The 18,725-nt window shown below is 43.9% G+C and overlaps 1 protein-coding gene across 3 annotated transcripts in view; it reads left to right on the forward strand.

Annotated features, from left to right (window-relative positions):
• LOC125424725 (protein FAM169B-like) overlaps positions 1-18,725 on the forward strand; it is a 78,191-nt gene that overhangs the window by 22,858 nt on the left and 36,608 nt on the right. For all 3 annotated transcript variants that reach the window (XM_048482155.1, XM_048482154.1, XM_048482156.1), the window contains exons 3-6: positions 2,579-2,678; positions 9,712-9,797; positions 12,337-12,511; positions 17,820-18,002. In XM_048482155.1, the coding sequence (XP_048338112.1) occupies positions 2,579-2,678; positions 9,712-9,797; positions 12,337-12,511; positions 17,820-18,002 (544 nt within the window). The remainder of the gene's footprint in view (positions 1-2,578; positions 2,679-9,711; positions 9,798-12,336; positions 12,512-17,819; positions 18,003-18,725) is intronic.

Genomic DNA, 18,725 nt, shown 5'->3' on the forward strand with positions numbered 1-18,725 from the left:
TGCTTCAACAGCATTATCTTACTTGCACAAGACAGGCCAGGAAGCCTCCATATGCGTATTTACGCTTTTGGAGCTGAAGCAGCACCATGGCTAACTTGAAATAATTGCTTCATGCCGTTTTGGAATGTGGTTTTGTAGTAGTTTCCAGAGCGGGGAGTGGGGATGGGGAAGCTAGTTTATTACACAGAGTCCAGGCGCATGAATGGACGTCTGGCTTAAAACACTCTTTTAATGACCTCTAGCGTCGCAGCCGGGGAATTGCGTTCGAGGCGAAGCGCAGGCGTCTGTGGAGGATGCAAAGAGGGTGAAATGCTGTCCTTATCTCAACCTGCCGTGCCTAGATGTAGAGCGAACATCCCATCTGGTGCTCAGTTAGGGAGAGGGGGATTGAAGAGCTTAGCACGCTAAGCGGTGCTCCAGCCTTACTATAGCGAGACACAATAGTCGGGTGACTTAAGGATGAGGACTTGCCTTTGATTTAAGAGCATCTTGATTCCGATGCTTTACAGCCAGAGCTCCAGTATTCTTTTAACTTTTGTCTGCATTGCTTTTGGAGTGGGAGGGGGTGGATATTTAATCTACAGCTGCTCTGTGTGTGTGTTTAAAGTTCCTTCAAGAGAGCCAGTATGGTGTAGTGGTTAAGAGCAGGTAGATTCTAATCTGGAGAACTGGGTTTGATTCCCCACTCCTCCACCTGAGTGGCAGAGGCTTACTTACTTACTTACTTACTTACTTACTTACTTACTTACTTACTTACTTACTTACTTACTTACTTACTTACTTACTTACTTACTTATTTATATATAATTGGTTTTATATACCGCCCCTCCCCCGAAGGGCTCTGGGCGGTGAACAACACAATAAAACAATAGTTACAATAAAAACCCCATTAAAACAACAATCAATAATATTATATTGGCATCCAATCATAAAAACAGGAACAGTTATCTAGTGAACCAGATGCATTTCTGCACTCCTAGATTCCTGCTGGGTGCCCTTGGGCTAGTCACAGTTCTTTGGAGCTCTCTCAGCCCCATCTACCTCACAAGGTGTCTGTTGTGGGGAGAGGAAGAGAAAGGAGCTTGTAGGCCACCTTGAGTCTCCTTACAGGAGAGAAAGGGGGAATATAAATCGAAACTCCCCCTCTTCTTCTAGATCTTCTTCAAGTCATAACTGACTTTTAGTAACCCTGTCGAGTTTTCAAGGCAAGAAACATTGGGAGGTAGCTTGCCATTGCCTGTCTCCGTGTGGGCCGAGAGAGTTCCAAGAGAACTGTGACTGGCCCAGCAAGCTTCATGTGGAGGAGCAGGGAAAACAAACCCAGTTCACCATATGAGAGACCCATTGGTCATTTGGAGGAGTGGGGAATCGAACCTGGTTCTCCAGGTTAGAGCCCATTGCTCTTAACCACTACACCACCTTTGGTTCTCTTCTGCTTTAGAGTGATAAAATTAATGCAGTAAGGATCATTTTCATTTGATGGGGTGGGGGAGGTCCTTTTATCACTTACAGAGGACATTCGTATTTTGGCTACTTGCAAAACGATGTTCTGTTAATTTAATTCTGTGGTGTTTGGAACCAACATATGGTCGGCAGTTAAATGTAAATTAAGCCCAACGGTACTTTAATCTAATTGGTTTTAGGTAGTTATTATATGTTTTATCTACGTCTATTATTTTTAACCAAAGAGTCTAATTTGTAAGACTTGTGTATTGTATTTTGGTCTAAGACTGCAATAAATCTAAATCTGAAATCTGAAAAAGATTGAAAAAGCTAATAAATCTGAAGTGCAAAGAAACGTATGCCAGAATGCTATTGCACGCTATTCAGTCTCCTTTTGCGTTAGCCCCAAACACAAGGCGCTGAAAGGATGGTGTGGGAGAAGGGGTGGGCGTGGCTTATTGTCATCATTGACTTGGCTTGTATCCCTTGTTTAACTTCTGGGCCTGTGCAGCTGCTAGATGGGGCTCAAGTGACCCCCTGACGTGTGGGCACTATCTCAGGATCTTGGTCTTCTCCCAGCACATTTGGTCAGGTATAACATACTCTTTTACTTTTATACCAACATATTTTCATCTAGATCAGAAGTGTCCAACTCTGGCGCTTCAGATGTTCATGGACTACAATTCCCATCAGCCCTGAAGCTCCAACACCTTTTCATCTAGATCAGGAGTGTCCAACTGTGGCGCTTCAGATGTTCATGGACTACAATTCCCATCAGCCCTGAAGCTCCAACACCTTTTCATCTAGTTCAGGAGTGTCCAACTCTGGCGCTTCAGATGTTCATGGACTACAATTCCCATCAGCCCCTGCCAATTGGCCACGCCAGCACGGGCTGGTGGGAATTGTAGTCCATGAACATCCAAAGCACCAGAGTTCGACACCTCTGATCTAGATTCCACTATTTTTCCACACTAGAGCTGAAAAGGTTGCCTTCACCTGATCTGGCGAATGATCCCAAGCTCAGAGGATTGAGGCATGATGGGTTTTGGATGTAATTTCTCCTGTTCCCCTTAACATTAGCACACTTTGCGTGGGTGCTGGATGCAACAAATGTTGCATTTGTTGATTTTGACAGGTTAAACTTGAAGCCTCCTTGGTGTGTTTCCTTCCTCTGTATGGACAAGACAGCAAACGAAGGCTCCTGGTTTTAAATGACCCTCAACAGAAAACCACAGGTTAGTAGTATATTTCTCATTCACTCTAAGCGTTGCTCAGAGAAATCAATTAATCTTTATTACGGCCATAGAGCAGCACAAAGCAGCACAAAGTAGAGAAGATACTTACAATTTAAAGGTTAAAATATATTAAAGCTGTAAATATATATCTATAAGCATCTACTGGCAGAAGAAATTGGGAATACAAAAAGGCAGGGATAACGTTCCCCGTAAGTCGCGTGGCTACGCCGACACCGTATTGGTGCTGTGCAGATTGGGCGGCTGCAGGCAGGGGGAGCTGTTGTAGCGCTTGCGCAGGCGGCTCTGTGCCGCTCCATGGTAGGATACTTCCACACAGTACCCTATCATAGTTAGAGGGACTATTGGATAAGAGCATAAGTATTGAATATTGAAAAGAAACAAAGCTTAAGGGAACAATAAAATTAGAACTTAGAGAATATCCTAGAAGTGTGCAGTTCGTAGCTGAAGATAATGACATTTGTTCCTGAGAATGCCCCCGTATCACATGATTTACAATAATTTAAAATATACAGAGATTTAAAATAGATAAAAGACATCATACAATACAATGATACAAACTTTGAGTTTGTAGTTTAAAGCTCGACCCAAGCCTCGCTGAGGCCAGGATCAAACTGAGCAGTTGGGACTGACGGACTCCAGCTTTATACTGTTGGCTCCACCCCCCCAAGCATCATCTGACCAGGCTGATGGGAATTGTAGTCCATGAACATCTGAAGCGCCAGAGTTGGACAGCCCTGCACTAGAGTGTTGGTTTAGAACCAGAGAGACCCAGGTTTGGATTCCTGCTCTTCCCTGGAATCTCCTTGCATGTTCTCATCACAGTCTGTCAGCCTCACCTACCTCAAATGACTGTGGATGTGATGATAAAACAAAGGAGGAGGAGAATAAGCTGTGTTGGGTGCTGATTAGGAAGGAAAGCAGAATATAAATGAGAAAACTGCATAACATAAGCAGAGTTTGGATTCAGGTGAGCACGGCAACAAAATGGCCACCCCAAACTGATTGCCCCAGCGTGACTTTGGTAACACAGTGCAGATTCTCATACTGTGTTAACAGCTGCTGTCAGAGTGATGTTCAATAAAATCTACACATCCAGTCAAATCTCTAATAGTCAATCAGAAGCTCTAGCAGCTAGCTGACCCTGCACACTTTCAAAAACACTTGGCAGGCACCAGCTATAACAGTGATAGCGAACCTTTTCGAGACCGAGTGCCCAAATTGCAACCCAAAACCCACTTATTTATCGCAAAGTGCCAACACGGCAATTTAACCTGAATACTGAGGTTTTAGTTTAGAAAAAAAGGTTGGCTTGGAGGCATGCGTTACTCGGGAGTAAGCTTGGTGGTAGTCAGTGGCTTTGCTTTGAAGCAACCGTGCAACTCTTCCAACAGGTGAATCACGACCCTAGGAGGGTTTACTCAGAAGCAAGCCCCATTGCCAGCAACTGAGCTTACTCCCTGGTAAAGGATTGTGCTTTAGTTCTTCGCATGAAAATCAGTGGGGTTTAACAGCGCTTAACAGGATTACCTACCCTGCTTCCCCAAAACTAGGTCTTAGGTTTAATGTTAATAATCGAGCCCAGTGGCCCAGGCCAACCTAGATGTGTGTGAGAGGGGTGGGGACAACTTTGTTTGCACGTGCCCACAGAGAGGGCTCTGAGTGCCACCTCTGGCACCCGTGCCAAAGGTTCGCCACCACTGAGCTATAACCTTATAGTGCTGGTTTTGACCTCCATAGAGAGAAAAAAAGGGGAGGGGGATAGAAGAACTGTTACGATGAATACATAAAGAAACCCCGCCTGTTTCTTTCCTAAAATATTATATTCTTTGGTCCATAACTGTAGAAAAGAAAACAGCTATCTGGGGAGGAGATGCTTCATAAACTATAGGAAGCGGCAATAGTTCAGTAGTATGCCTTGTATGCTGAAAATCCCAGGTTCAATCCTTACCTTTTCCAGTCAGCTGTTTTTTGGAAAGACCTCTCCCTTTCTGAGACCTTGGAGGGTCGTTGCCGATCAGTATTGGGCTCCGGGAACCTCAGTATAACACAGATTTGTACTTTCGTAAATGGGGCCCTAAGAACAAGATTGTTTAAATCATTCGCTGTATCTGAAGAAGCATTTGATGAAAACTTATACCAAGCATTGAACTTTGTTGATCTTAAAGGTTCCCCTGGACTCCAACTTTTTCCCCGCTGCTTCAGACCAAGACGGCTATCCACCCAAAACAAAACTATTCGCTGCACTGCTCTTATGGAAGCTCCCTTCTAGAGTTTAGGCAACGTTTCTTTTAAAAATTACTGTATTAGAGACTTTCAAAACTAGGGACCCACTGCTTTGGAAATTCTTTCAGAAGTTATGGATTAATAAAACCTGCACCTGGTGGGAAAGCGAAAAAGAAAATGGTAGGGGTTTTTTTGTAACAGAACTGCATTGTAATGGCGTTTCTTAAGTGTAACATGATATCTGAATTGGCTTGCTGTGGAAGGGAATGAGTGCTCTTGTAGGGGAACAGAAAATGTTTTGCAAGGAAATTCAGAACAGGTTTATAGTTCAGCTGCTTTTCTTGACTTACTGGTTTGATTAAAGCCGGCTTTGCGCAGTAGCATGCTGTAGGTCTAGCAGAGCTCCTGTACCTGCCTTTATTTATAAACTCTTCCTGCACTCTCTTCCCACACACTTCCAGTTGCTGTTGTGTTTCCATAATTATGTCTGTTGTCTCTTGGTGGGTTTTAAGCATACTCACAAACCTGTCCAGTATCACATGCCAAACTAGAATGTTGTGGGTGTTTTGGGTTGTATGGCCGTGTTCCAGTAGTATTTTCTGCCGATGTTTCGGCTGCAAAACGTCAGGAGAAAATACTACTGGAACACGGCCATACAACCCAAAATACCCACAATACCCCAATGATTCTGACCATGAAAGCCTTCAACAATACATGCCAAATAGTTTGTAACAATAGCCACAGATCCATCATGTCCTCTTTCAAAACCTTTCGACTTTCACTTGAACGTTTACATGTGGAGCACACCGTTGGTCCATCAGGGTTGGTAAATGTCAATTTCGGGGGTTCCCAGTGTGGTTCCTGTGGGTGCTGTTGTGCTCACCAACATGTTCCCTGGTTCCCACCAGGTATTTTTGGAAAGTGGATGGGGCCAGGTGGGTTTTGCCCAGGAACGCTTCTGATTGGCCACTGAAGATTTGATTGGTTATGCAGAATTGTTTTTTTTAAATCCAAATGCTTCCTGCTTCCTTCTTCTACTTCTTCTTAAAGACCAGCAAGATTTCCAAGGTATAAAGTCTTAGGGGTTTCCATTCCTGTTAGCATCTGACAACAGGATCTTTGATTCTTGAATCAGATTGGTCTTGAATGTTGCAGGAGGCTACGGATTCTATTGGAAGAACTGATGGCTTAAAAATCCACCTCGCTTTTATTTTGCTACTGAAACAAGGCAAACTTTACCCATTACATGGCTTGCTAACTTTTACGCCTAGACTTATAGTTCAGTGAAAAGCCACACTGACACAGAACGTTCCACAAAAAGCACACATGGAACTTTTTGGACCGATCCCCATTAAAAAGTTGACTCTTCTTTATTACTTCGGGTTGGCGTCAGGACACAGTTTGTTCTTCTGTTCCTCTCGACACCTCTGGAAACATTACCCTGCGTAATCATATTAATGCAGGCTTAAGGGAAATGTCAGTCTCTCCCAGAGATGGTGATTATGAAGTATATGAAGGGGAGCTGTAACTCTGGTTCTCAGTGTTCCTTAAACTAACAAAGCTCACAAAACAGAAAAGAGCTAGACAGCTGAGAGGGTTGCAGAGCAGCAATGAAACAGACATTAAACTGGCCAATGCACTGAAATTCAACGGTATGGAAGATAAAACGAAGAGAGCACATCATTCTCTTGGCTTTTTAATTCTACTTCTCCCCTCACAGACACACAAGCAGACACAATTCCTGTGAAGACTAAGCTCTCCCAAAAATATGTGAAGGAAAGTTGCTTAAAAAATTCTATGTAAAGCGTTCCCACAGGAATGTCACAAGATTCTTGACTATTTACCAGCGTGTGTACAGTACACGCCCCCCAACAATATTTTGATATAAATAAGAGACACATTTTTAAAAATATTCATGTGATGCCCTGTTTCTGTACATCTGGACCAAGGGTGTTCAACACTGGCCCTTCAGATGTTCATGGACTCCAATTCCCATCAGCCATGAACATCTGAACATCCATGAACATCTGAAGCGCCAGAGTTGGACACCCCTGATCTAGACTGTTCCGACAGACAGTACAGTAAAGCAACATTGCCTAAATGTTCTTTAAAAGTTCTGCATTCCATTTTTAATTTCAAGAATCCAACGAAGCAATTCGTTACTTGAGCAACTCCCTGTGATCTTTGGAGGCAAAGGAAGTTGCTCAGGTCTTGCAAACTGTGGGTGATAATTTCCTGGACTGAGTCAATCCATCTCATATTGGGCCTTCCTCTTTTCCTGCTGCCTTCAAAGGAACTGGTGTTGGTGGTAATTTATTGGAGGCAGAATTTAGGGAAGAAAGACCCACAATAGATTCCTGAAAGAAGCATGAACTGCCCCCCCCCCCCCCCCCCGGCAAGGTCATGCTTGTTGGGAAGGCAGAGGCCTTGAAGGATATTGTCCTCATTGCAAATGCCTTTAGAAACCTTAAGGCAGAGGTGTCCAACTCTGGCGTTTCAAATGTTCATGGACTACAATTCCCATCAGCCCCAGCTGGCATGGCCAATTGGTCATTGTAGTCCATGAATTGTAGTCCATGAACATCTGAAGTGCCAGAGTTGGACACCTCTGCCTTAAGGTCATACTGGATCTAGCTTTATTACTGGAGAAGCATGGTAATGCAGCTGCCAAAACAGCTTTCTGCCAACTCAACCTGGCTTGTAAGATGGCCCCTTGCCTTGATACGACTCACCTGGCCGCCTGGAACCACACCACAGTAACATCAAGGCTAGACTACTGTGATGCACTGTGCATTGATCTCCCTTCAAAATGAACTCGAAAACTTCCAACTGGTCCAGAATTTCGTAGCTTGCCTATTAACCAAAGCTAGATGGAGCAGGCATGGTACTTCCATTCCACAGATGGTCCATTGGTGGCCATCTGTTACCAAGGTATTGGCTGTCACATAAAAGGCCCTTCATGGCCTTGGCCCCTCTTATTTGTGGGGCCACCTGTCTTCCTACTCTCTGCTCCAGTCAGCAGGGCCTGCTGCAGGGGCTGACCTGAAACAGGCAAAATCAACAACTGCCCTTACCTGGCCTTTCTTGGTCGAGGCTCCCGCCCGGCTATGCTGAGAACGCTCCTCCTCTCCTGGGTTTCCGCAAACTCTGCAAAACTCAATTATGCAAGAGGGCTTTTCTGCACAGATAATAGGGTTGCGCTATACAGAATAGTTTTACAAACTGGTTTGAATAAAAGATTGGGTGTTTTCTTTAAAAACCAACCGCAATGCTATATCTTTAACAAATGGTGCATACCACTGCTTACACAGTAGGTAAACTCCTTTCTTTCTTTAAGGAAAGGATGCAAATTGATGAGGTGATATGAATTGACAGTTGCCGTGTCAACGTTTTATCAGCCTCCTTTCCCTCCATTTCTTTAAATTATTGAAAAGCATAATAAAATGTCCCCAGAAAAACCTAACTTTGTGTAGCTTTTCTCTTTGTTTCATCATACTTCTGTAACACGCACACACAAAATGCTTATGCACGCTTAACATTTAACCTAGCTGAATATTAAATCATCCTCTGGAAAGCTAGACTCCCATGAATCTGAATTTTGCTTTCCTTCCCTCGTTGTGCACTTCTTGACCATATGGCCAAGGGACGCTGAATAGTGCTTTCAAGTGCTAAGAGGGAAGTTCCATATCTTGCTTGTAGTTCCTTCCTCGCAAAGAAGAGTATGCCAAAAATGCATACGGGTGAGCACAGGATGTATAACAAATTGAACCTTTCTATATCCGAGCATCTGCAGTTTGCCATCTCTGTTTTTCCCCCACTGTAGAAACACAATGCAGTAGTGGTTATGAGCAGGTGTACTCTAATCTGAAGGAACCAGGTTTGATTCCCCACTCTGCCTCTTGAGCTGTTGAGGCTTATCTTGATGAATTCAGATTAGCCTGTACATTCCAACACATGCCAGCTGGGTGACCTTGGGCTAGTCACAGCTCTTCTGAACTCTCTCAGCCCCACCTACCTCATAGGGTGTTTGTTGTGAGGGACGAAGGGAAAGGAGATTGTAAACCCCTTTGAGTCTCCTACAGGAGAGAAAGTGGGGATATAAGTCCAACTCTTCTTATATGGTGCATTTGTCAGGCAAATGTAGGTTAACTAAGCAATAGCCCTACAAACTTTTCCTACTAAGACTTCTGTTTGTCATAATTTTATTCCATCCTTTCTCCAAAGAGTGCAGGGTGACATTCAAGGTTGTCCATATCCCCACAACCACCTTATGAGGTAGGTTAGGCTAACCCAGTGTGACTGACCCAAGTAAGCTTCATGACAGAGTGTGAATTTGAATCCAGGTCTTGCCAGTTCTAGCCAGTCCATCAAATTTAGGTTTTTTTTTAACAAAATAGAAAGAAAGAGGATAAAGTAATATTTTTGGACATAATAGAAAGAGGATAAGGTAGTATTTTTGGACAACGGTCCTAATAGCACAGACCTTTGTTTGCTGGCAGCATAATTGTAACAAATGAGTTCTGCCCCTGAGAAATTCCAGCATATTTGTGCCCTGTGTTTGTTGATGAACATTTTGACATTTCCTAACGCAGAAGAGCCTCAGAAGAGTTAACCTCTTGTTTCTAGCAATGGAAACACAACAGGAAAAGAATAACCATGCAAATAACGCAACGAAAAAGAGAAGCCAAGAGCACATAGATGCCTCTGTGAATCTGTACAAGCTCTTGTTATCATTGTGGTAAGCATCTCGAAAATCTTCCGTGGTTTCCTTCTTCCCTCTCTCTTTCAGTTTTAGCTGTTTATTTGCACAATTCTTGGTGGCCCGTTGAAGATATATTGAAGACAGCAGATCTGTCCCGAGAAGGGTTGATACAGGTATGGACGTTGTTTAATTTAGAGTACTTGCTGTCTCTGAAAACACGGAATCTCGGTCATGGTGTGTTTTGTACTTTAAAACAAACTAATAATCCTGTTAATGACCCCAGGCCCAAAGGGAGCCTCAAAGGTTGAGCTGAAGCTTGTAAAATCTATAACAAAACTAATTGTTTTTATAGATACACAAAAACGTTGTTAAAAACACAAGGCCTGAAACGCAGGCAGTGGTGAAGGGAGGGGGAACTGCGCCCGGGGCATGAGCTGCCCTCGCGCCCCCTCCCATCCCCCCTCTGCCCTGCCCCTGAAATGCCCCGAAATGTCCCCGACACACCCCACCCCCGAAACGCCCCTGGCCCTGACACATGACAGCAATGGCGGCTCCTGGGATAAGCCACCCCGGATGTCCCCATAGCCGCTACGCTTCTGAATGCAGGGTACCCCTTGAAAATCAGTATAAGCTGTTACACAAATCTCAAACACTTTGATGATAAAAAAGCCCCATCCAAACTTGATGGCCACTAGATGGCTGCTGCAGTAGGCGGAGCTAGCCAAAAAATGGCGGCGGCTGCTTGCCTTCAGTTGCACAGTGAAGTTTCTTGGGCTGTGGTGGCAACTGCCAAAGCCAATTAAAACTGCAATGGCTGATCAGAAGTCCCGCCCTCTTCCTAAAACTGAAGGGGATTGGCAGGCACCATGTTGGGAACTTCTGTTCTACTCAAACAGATTCTCATAAGGCTCATTCCGCACACGCAAAATAATGCATTTTCAAACCACTTTCACAACTGTTTGCAAGTGGATTTTGCCATTCTGCACAGCTTCAAAGAGCACTGAAAGCAGTTTGAAAGTGCATTATTCTGCATGTGCGGAATGAGCCATAAGAGTGTAGGAAACTGAAACAAACTGAAACAAACTGAGTTTGTGTCTTATTCTTCCTTTGGTCCTCTGCAGGATTGATGTTTTCTAGCATTTTCGCTCACCCTTCTTACTCATGTCTAGCTATGTTAGCTGCGTAATATATAATCCAGGAATAACTTTGTGCAAATTCAAAGCATTTGGGCACGTCACATATTATTTTTATGAACTTAGTAAGTTCTGTCTCCTTTGGTATTTTTTATCCGACATGAGTCAGCTACATTAAAATATTTGAAAACTTTTTCTTTGCAGTTGGGTCCCCCCCTCCCCCCCGACTTTCCTCTCATGTTCTTCTCTTTTTTCTTTTTTTCCAATTCAGAAATTTTATTCCAGTTCACCATCACATTTGAAAACAAAAGAAGAATATATATAGAACCAAGCAGTTACATTTCCTTACACTATCCAGTCCATATTAGTTGCCTATATTATAAAAATAAACCCAAGACTTCTGACTGTTATTTTTAAAGAAGACAAAATAAATGATCTAGTTCTCTTGCCAAATACTTCAAAATATCCTTTATAATTAAGTTGAACAGAACAGAAACCTTTATTAGGCATCAAAAAAGAAATCAACAGGATAGAGACAAACAAAGAACGAAGTATTGTCGAAGGCTTTCACGGCCGGAATCACTTGGGTGCTGTGTGGTTTCTGGGCTGTATGGCCGTATTCTAGCAGCATTCTCTCCTGACGTTTCGCCTGCATCTGTGGCTGGCATCTTCAGAGGATCTGATGTTGGGAAAGCAAGTGGAGTATATATATCTGTTGGAGTGTCCAGGGTGGGTGGAGAAACATTGTCTGTGAAAAATACTAGAGTCAAGACAGTGTCTAACCAGCTCCACACAAACACAGGATGACCATAGACAAAAGAAACAAAGGCCAGGATACTTCTATTCAGATGCTCCCACCAGTGACCTTGCTATCTCCATTGTTACTCCCATGCTATAGTCTTCATTGTTACTCATACTTCTATTCAGATGCCCTCAACTATTGACCTGGTTGCCTTCTTTGTTACTCACAGACAATGTTTCTCCACCCACCCTGGACACTCCAACAGATATATATACTCCACTTGCTTTCCCAACATCAGATCCTCTGAAGATGCCAGCCACAGATGCAGGCGAAACGTCAGGAGAGAATGCTGCTAGAACACGGCCATACAGCCCGGAAACCACACAGCACCCAAAAGAACGAAGTAGCTGAAAAAATATCCAACGTTCGTAAGGGTAGTATAAACAGGAAAAAAAAAGAACCTAGAGGATTAATTCAAAGTATTAATCAGAAAATTGGCCACCATTTTCAATATCTTGGGATCCTGGTTGTTAATTAAGTTATTGACTGTCATCTAACTAAATTCAATATAAAAAGTATTTCATGTAATAGTTAATTTTTCCATTCATAGCCAATAGTCATATCTCTGCAGTTGTGTTTTTTTCCTGACATATTCTACCCAGAGTCTCCATTCGATCTTAAAATCCATAATTGATTTATCTTTTACATATCTAGTCAGTGTCGCCATCTGAGCAAGATCGAATGCTGCCCATCAAGAATAGTGTGTGTCTTTGTTAATTCTGACTTTTTCGCTCAAACGATTCTCGCCTTTATTCTTTTTCTGTTTTGCTTTGTAAGGTTCAGACGTTTGAGGAAAGAATTGTCCTCTTTGTGCTTAATGACATCATTTTTGGAAGGCAGGAGAGGAGCTTGATGTCAGACGTGGTCTTCATTCCTCACCCAGAGGAGGAGCAGGCTAAAATATTCTGGAAGAACAGAGAGGCAGTGGCCTTCTACACAGTCAAAGCAAAAGGTACACTTCTTTTGGGGCATGCTTTGCTGCCAGTTGGTATCTTACCAGAAAGCAGCGGGCACCATTTCAGATTTTCCAAGTGGGGGATTGAGAGATAGTAAAGATTTTTAGGAACATTTGAAGATTGTAACTTTTATATATCCAGAATTAAGTTCCCTGGATTTTTAGAGTATTCCTTGGGGGTTCTTGTCTTTTTTATACTCCTCGAAAGCCAGCCTGGTGAAGTGGTTAGAATACTGAACTAGGATTTGGAAGATTCCGTTTCAACTCCCTTCGCTGCCATGGAAGCTTGCTGGGTGACCTTGTGCCAGACATCACAGGGCTGTTGTGGGGGGCAAACATGTTGTAGTGGTTAAGAGTGGCGTACTTTAGTTTTGGGAACTGGATTTGATTCCTGCTGGGTGACTTTGGGCTAGTCACAGGTCTCTCCAAACTCTCTCAGCCTTGCCTACTTCACGAGGTGTCTGTTGTGGGGAGGGGAAGGGAAGGCGATTGCAAGCCACTTTACAGTTGAGAAAAATGGGATATATGTCAGGAAAAAGGTGAGGGAAAAGCAGGGGAAGGAGAGTGGGTAATAGATCTCCTGATGCCGGGGGTGGGGGGCGGTGGGGGGGCTTTAGAATAGAATACTACAAACCCACAGGAAGTTGTTAGTGTGTAAATGGCCTTTGATTCTGTGGTCAAATCGTGATTTTGTCATCAGAGCTGTTCTTCGGGCTCAAATGTTCCTTCCTCTCCCCAGTCTTGCACATTGTGCGCCCCTATCTCCTCTTCAGTTCCCCCAAACCATAGTTTCTCAGGACCATGTCTGAATCAGGCAAATCACGGTTTCCACAGACCACCAGCAAACCAGAACTGGAAATAACTCTTTGAGGTGGATTCCCAGTTCTGGTTTGGGAACAACCTGTGGTTTATGAAAACCAGATGGCCAAATCTGGATATGGCAGCAAAGTCTGGTTTTTGCAAGCCGGTAAAAGTGATCCGGAGGAAGAGGAGTTTGGAATCACACCCCACTTTTTTCAACCATAGAGAGTCTAGAAGCTGCTTCCAAACTCCTTTCCCTTCCTCTCCCCACAACAGACACCTTGTGCGGCAGGTGGGGCTGAGAGAGTTCCAAAGAACTGTGACTGACCCAAAGTCACCCTGCAGGCTTCATGTGGAGGAGCGGGGAAACAAATCCAGTTCGTCAGATATGAATCTGCCACTCATGTGGAGTGGGGAGTCAAACCTGGTTCTCCAGATTAGAGTCTGCCACCAATAATCACTATACCAAGCTGGCTCTGAGATGCAGCTCTGATTTTGCATTTTCTCAGCTGTCTTTCATTTCTAGTTTTATTCTTTTATCTCACACACTTTTTCTTTTCTTTTTTGCACTATGCCTAAAACTTGGGACATAATAGAACGAGCCAAGCCATGCCTTTGGTTAGGTTTATTTGAAGCCATGGATTTTTATGCTTGATGTCTTTGCTTTTGTGTAGGCATGTGTGTGTGTGTGTGTGTGTGCGTGCGTGCATGCGTGCGTGTGCTCATCTTGCACAAAGGGTTGACTTTGGGCACTATTCAAGCAGAAACTTCTCCCTCAACATGAGTGCTCTGTCTGTAGAAGGTCTCTCTGGACCAACGCCTGCCAAGCCGGCTTGTTAATCAGGCAAACTCACTGGAATGCGCAATTTTGTTTGGTTTGGGTCTTTTAGATGTGGGGCAGGACTGGTCTTTGGGACGCTGGAGAGCATTAATGGCCGTCTGCTTTCTCGGCCCGCCTAATTGCTGTTTACCCATCTGCCTGGCTCACAGGTTAGTCATTTAATGTTTGTGGCCCAGCTGAACAGATTAAAGGCTCCGAAAGGGTCGGCTGCGGGAAGGCCGCCTTCTTCTTAGAGTTCTTCCATCTTTTCCCTCAATTGAAACACTCCATAAGACAGGAACAATAGCTCAAGACATTATTGTTGTGGTACTACTAGTGAAGAAGAAGAAGAGTTTGGATTTATACCCCCTTTTCTCTCCTGTAGGAGACTCAAAGGGGCTTACAATCTCCTTTCCCTCCCCCCCCCCCCAACAAACACTCTGTGAGGTGGGTGGGACTGAGAGAGCTCCGTAGAGTGGTGACTAGCCCAAGGTCACCCAACTGGCATGTGTTGGCTTGCACAGACTATTCTAGTTCCCCAGATAAGCCTCCACAGCTCAAGTAGCAGAGCGGGGAGTCAAACCTGGTTCTCCAGATTAGAGTGCACCTGCTATGCCACTGCTGTGTGTTTGTATGTTTACTTTTGCACCTTTTCCCCAAAAGGGGACCCCAAACTGCTTACAACATTCTCCTCTCCTCTGTTTTAGCTTCACATCGAGGTAGGTTTAGATGTAGAGGCAGATTTGAATGTGTGAGGTAGATTTTGGCCGTTTAGCCAGCATGGTGTAGTGGTTAAGAGCAGGTGTACTCTGATCTGGAGGAACCGGGTTTGATTCCCTGCTCTGCCGTTTGAGTTGGGGAGGCTTATCTGGGGAATTCAGATTAGCCTGTGCATTCCAACGCACACCAACTGGGTGACTTTGGGCTAGTTACAGTTCTTCTGAGCTCTCTCAGGCCCACCTACCTCACAGGGTGTTTGTTGTGAGGGGGGAAGGGAAAGGAGTTTGTAAGCCCCTGTGAGTCTCCTTACAGGAGAGAAAGGGGGGGGGATATAAATCCAACTCTTCTTCTTCTTTCAGCTGCATTTGAATTTTCGACAAGTTCTATCAAGAGATCACAAGCAACCCCATAGAATCACGCACTCATCTTTTCCCAGCGATGCCCTCAAAGCCAGGAAAGTCTGTTGGCTTCTCTAAATAAATGGTGCCAGGTTGCCAAGACCTGACATCTCTGTCAGGCTGACTGCCAGTCCAGAGTGTGTTGGGTTTCTTGGCTCGCATTGGGGAGGGGGGGGGGGCGGGATGCCAGGGGCTTGGTGCTTTTCTTAGCTCAGTCCATCTGCCGTGATCTTGTGAGTAACCAGAGGGCGACGTGCCCCACCTCAAAGGGTGCCTTACGCAGCAGGATTCTCAGACCTTTGAATAACTGGGCTGCCCTTGTAAAGCAGAACAGAAAAGAGAGAGTGACGTTATTCATGGCTTGGGTGCAGACCGAGAACATGATTACCCGTTAACCTACGCATGAGATCAGGGGAGAGAAAGCAGAGGGCTCTTGCTTCTTCCAAACCACGCGCCTCTATCTGCGAAAGAAGAGGCCATTATAGCCAGGCCGCTTAACCCACCAAGCCAAACACAGCTCATAAGCCATATGCTGTGATGAAGCGTCAAGTTGTACAAGTCCCCTGTGTTTCCAGTTCCAGGAACAGAGCCGAATCGAGAGGGCTGTTAATGAGCCCCTGGCCGGCCACCATATATGGTCACTGGGGCTGTATTCGGTTTGGGAGGCTGTGTGTTCTGTGGGCTGAAATTTTAGCTATTAAGAGGGCAGAAGGGACCCATTTTAGTGTGTTTTTGTGTAGGACACCCTCTTCCAAAAAAACTGGAATTACTTAGTAGAATCTGACTCTTTAGTGTTGCAGATAGAATTTCGCAGCACCTAAAATCTAACCATACTGAAATGAAAACAACTAAGACTTATGCATCACTATGGGAACCCTGGACTCACTCTCTCTCTCTCTCTCTATATATATATTTATATATATAAAAAACAAAGATATAATATCTAACTGGATAATGAATACCTGACTTGATTAATACTATTTTACCACTATTATAAGTTATTACAACTATTATAAGTTAAACCCAAGTTATAAGTTATAATAACTATAATAAGTTAAACCCAAGATATGCCTTTTTGTTTTCCTCACATATAGTTTAAAATTGACAGAGTTATAAGAAGCTGAGGGGAAGTCAGTATAAGTTAGGATAAGTTGTTGTTTTGTGTCTTTACTATTTTATAATCTTAACGAGGATCTGTATCTTAGATTTATATACAATGTAATGATTTTTTTCACTTTTCATGTTTTCTGGATTTCTTTTTTTCTCTTGCTATTTGCTCTTTATAACTTTCTTTTAGTTTCTATGAAATGTTCTCTTTGTTATTGTAGATTATTTTTGTTATATTATGTATAAAACCGATTAAATAAAGAATTTAAAAAAAGAATCTGACTCTTGTAGAGACAAGCTCCATATATACATATATTCTCCATATATGATTGAAAATAGCTCTGACTGGGATGGCTCAGACTAACCTGATCTTGTCCAATCTCAGAAGCTAAGCAGGGTTGGTCCTGATTAGAAGAGCTGTTTTTTACACCCCACTGTTCTATTCCTTTAAGGATACTCAGAACAGTTTACAATCACCTTCTCCCCACCCCCCACAACAGACACCTTGTGAGGTAGGTGGGGCTGAGAGAGTTCTGAGAGAACTGTGACTAGGTTACCCAGCAGGCTTCACATGGAGGAGCAGGGAAACAAATCCGGTTCACCAAATTAGAGTCCACTGCTTGTATGAAGGAGTGGGGAATCACACCTGGTTCTCTGGATTAGAATCTGCTGCTCATGTGGAGTAGTAGGGAATCAAATGTAGTTCTCTAGATTAATGTCTGCTGCTCTTAACCACCATGCAAAGAAAGTTCATGGCAAAGCATCTCTGTTAGTCTCTTGCCTTCAAAACCGCACTGGGTTGCGATAAGTTGGCTGAGACTTGCCGGGATTTTAGACATACACCTGAATTTGCTCATGTGTAATGCATGAGGCAGAATGGTGTAGTGCAGTGGTTCTCAACCTTCCTAATGCCGCGACCCTTTAATACAGTTCCTCACGTTGTGGTGACCCCCCAACTGTAAAATTGGTATATATAGAATATAAAAAGTCTGTTTTCTGATGGTCTTAGGCGACCCCTGTGAAAGGGTTGTTCGACTCCCAAAGGGGTCGCGACCCCCAGGTTGAGAACCACTGGTGTAGTGGTAAAGTAGTGTAGTACATTTAGTGTAGTATATTTTATACTGATGTTCCTTCCACAGATTTGGGCGTGGTGTAGTGGTTAAGAGCGGTGGATTCTAATCTGGAGTACCAGGTTTGATTTCCAGCTGCTTCACATGAGCGGTGGACTCTGGTGAACTGGATTTGTTTTCCCACTCCTACACATGAAACCTTCTGGGTGACCTTGTGTCAGGTAAAATGAGTAGAGGTGGTTTGCCATTGCCTGTCCTCACATAGCAACCATGGACTTCCTTTGTGGTCTCCCATCCAAACGCTAATCAAGACTTGTTTGAACCTGGCTGTCCCAAATCCTAGTCCCGCGCTCTAACTATTACACCACACTGTTGTTTTCTTCTTCCAGGAAGCCTGTGTGGTGGGCACAGCAGCCAATGCTATCTTCTCCCTGTGCTGGACACGGTGTTTGTCCAGAAAAGGTTTAGAAGATGCGGACTTGGGACAAGGATGTTGCAGGATTTTTGCAAGACGTTCGCCACTGAGGAAGCCCTGGGAATCAGCAGCCCGATTTCTGCCGATATGTACCAAGGTAAAGAATGAGGGTTGGAAATACTGTGTTTAAAGGATTGTGAAGCTGTCCTTCACTCTCTACAGACAAGCAGACAAGTGCCTACTTACAAACCTCACTTGGGCCCCTTCCGCACATGCAGAATAATGCACTTCCAGCCCACTTTCAATGTATTTTGAAGCTGGATTTTACTGTGCAGAATAGCAGAATCCACTGTCAAACAATTGTGAAAGGGGATTGAATGTGCATTATTCTGCATGTGCAGAAGAGTCCTCTTTGGAAACCTGGATTTGCTCCTGTGTAATGCATGAGGCAGAATGGTGTAGTGGTTCAGTGGTGAAGGATATTTAGTGTAGTATATTTTATGTTATTATTATTTATTATTTATTTAATTTGTATACCGCCCGATCCCCGAAGGGCTCCGGGCGGTGAACAACATTCACTACAACATCAACAGGAGCGGTCGTACAAATATAAACACATAGGCTCCATCCCATAAAATAGCTTAAAACTCATAAAACAGCAAAAAACCATAATACATAATAAAAGGCGTCCGACCCCAATTTAAATGTTGTTGTCCCACCCACAGATTTGGGCATGGTGTAGTGGTTAAGAGCGATGGATTCTAATCTGGAGTACTGGGTTTGATTCCCAACTCTTTCACGTGAGCGGTGGACTCTAATCTGGTGAACTGGATTTGTTTCCCTGATCCTGCACTAGAATGTGTGACCGTTTCCCTACTCC

Source organism: Sphaerodactylus townsendi, linkage group LG17 (assembly GCF_021028975.2).
Source record: "Sphaerodactylus townsendi isolate TG3544 linkage group LG17, MPM_Stown_v2.3, whole genome shotgun sequence".
NCBI lineage: Eukaryota > Metazoa > Chordata > Lepidosauria > Squamata > Sphaerodactylidae > Sphaerodactylus > Sphaerodactylus townsendi.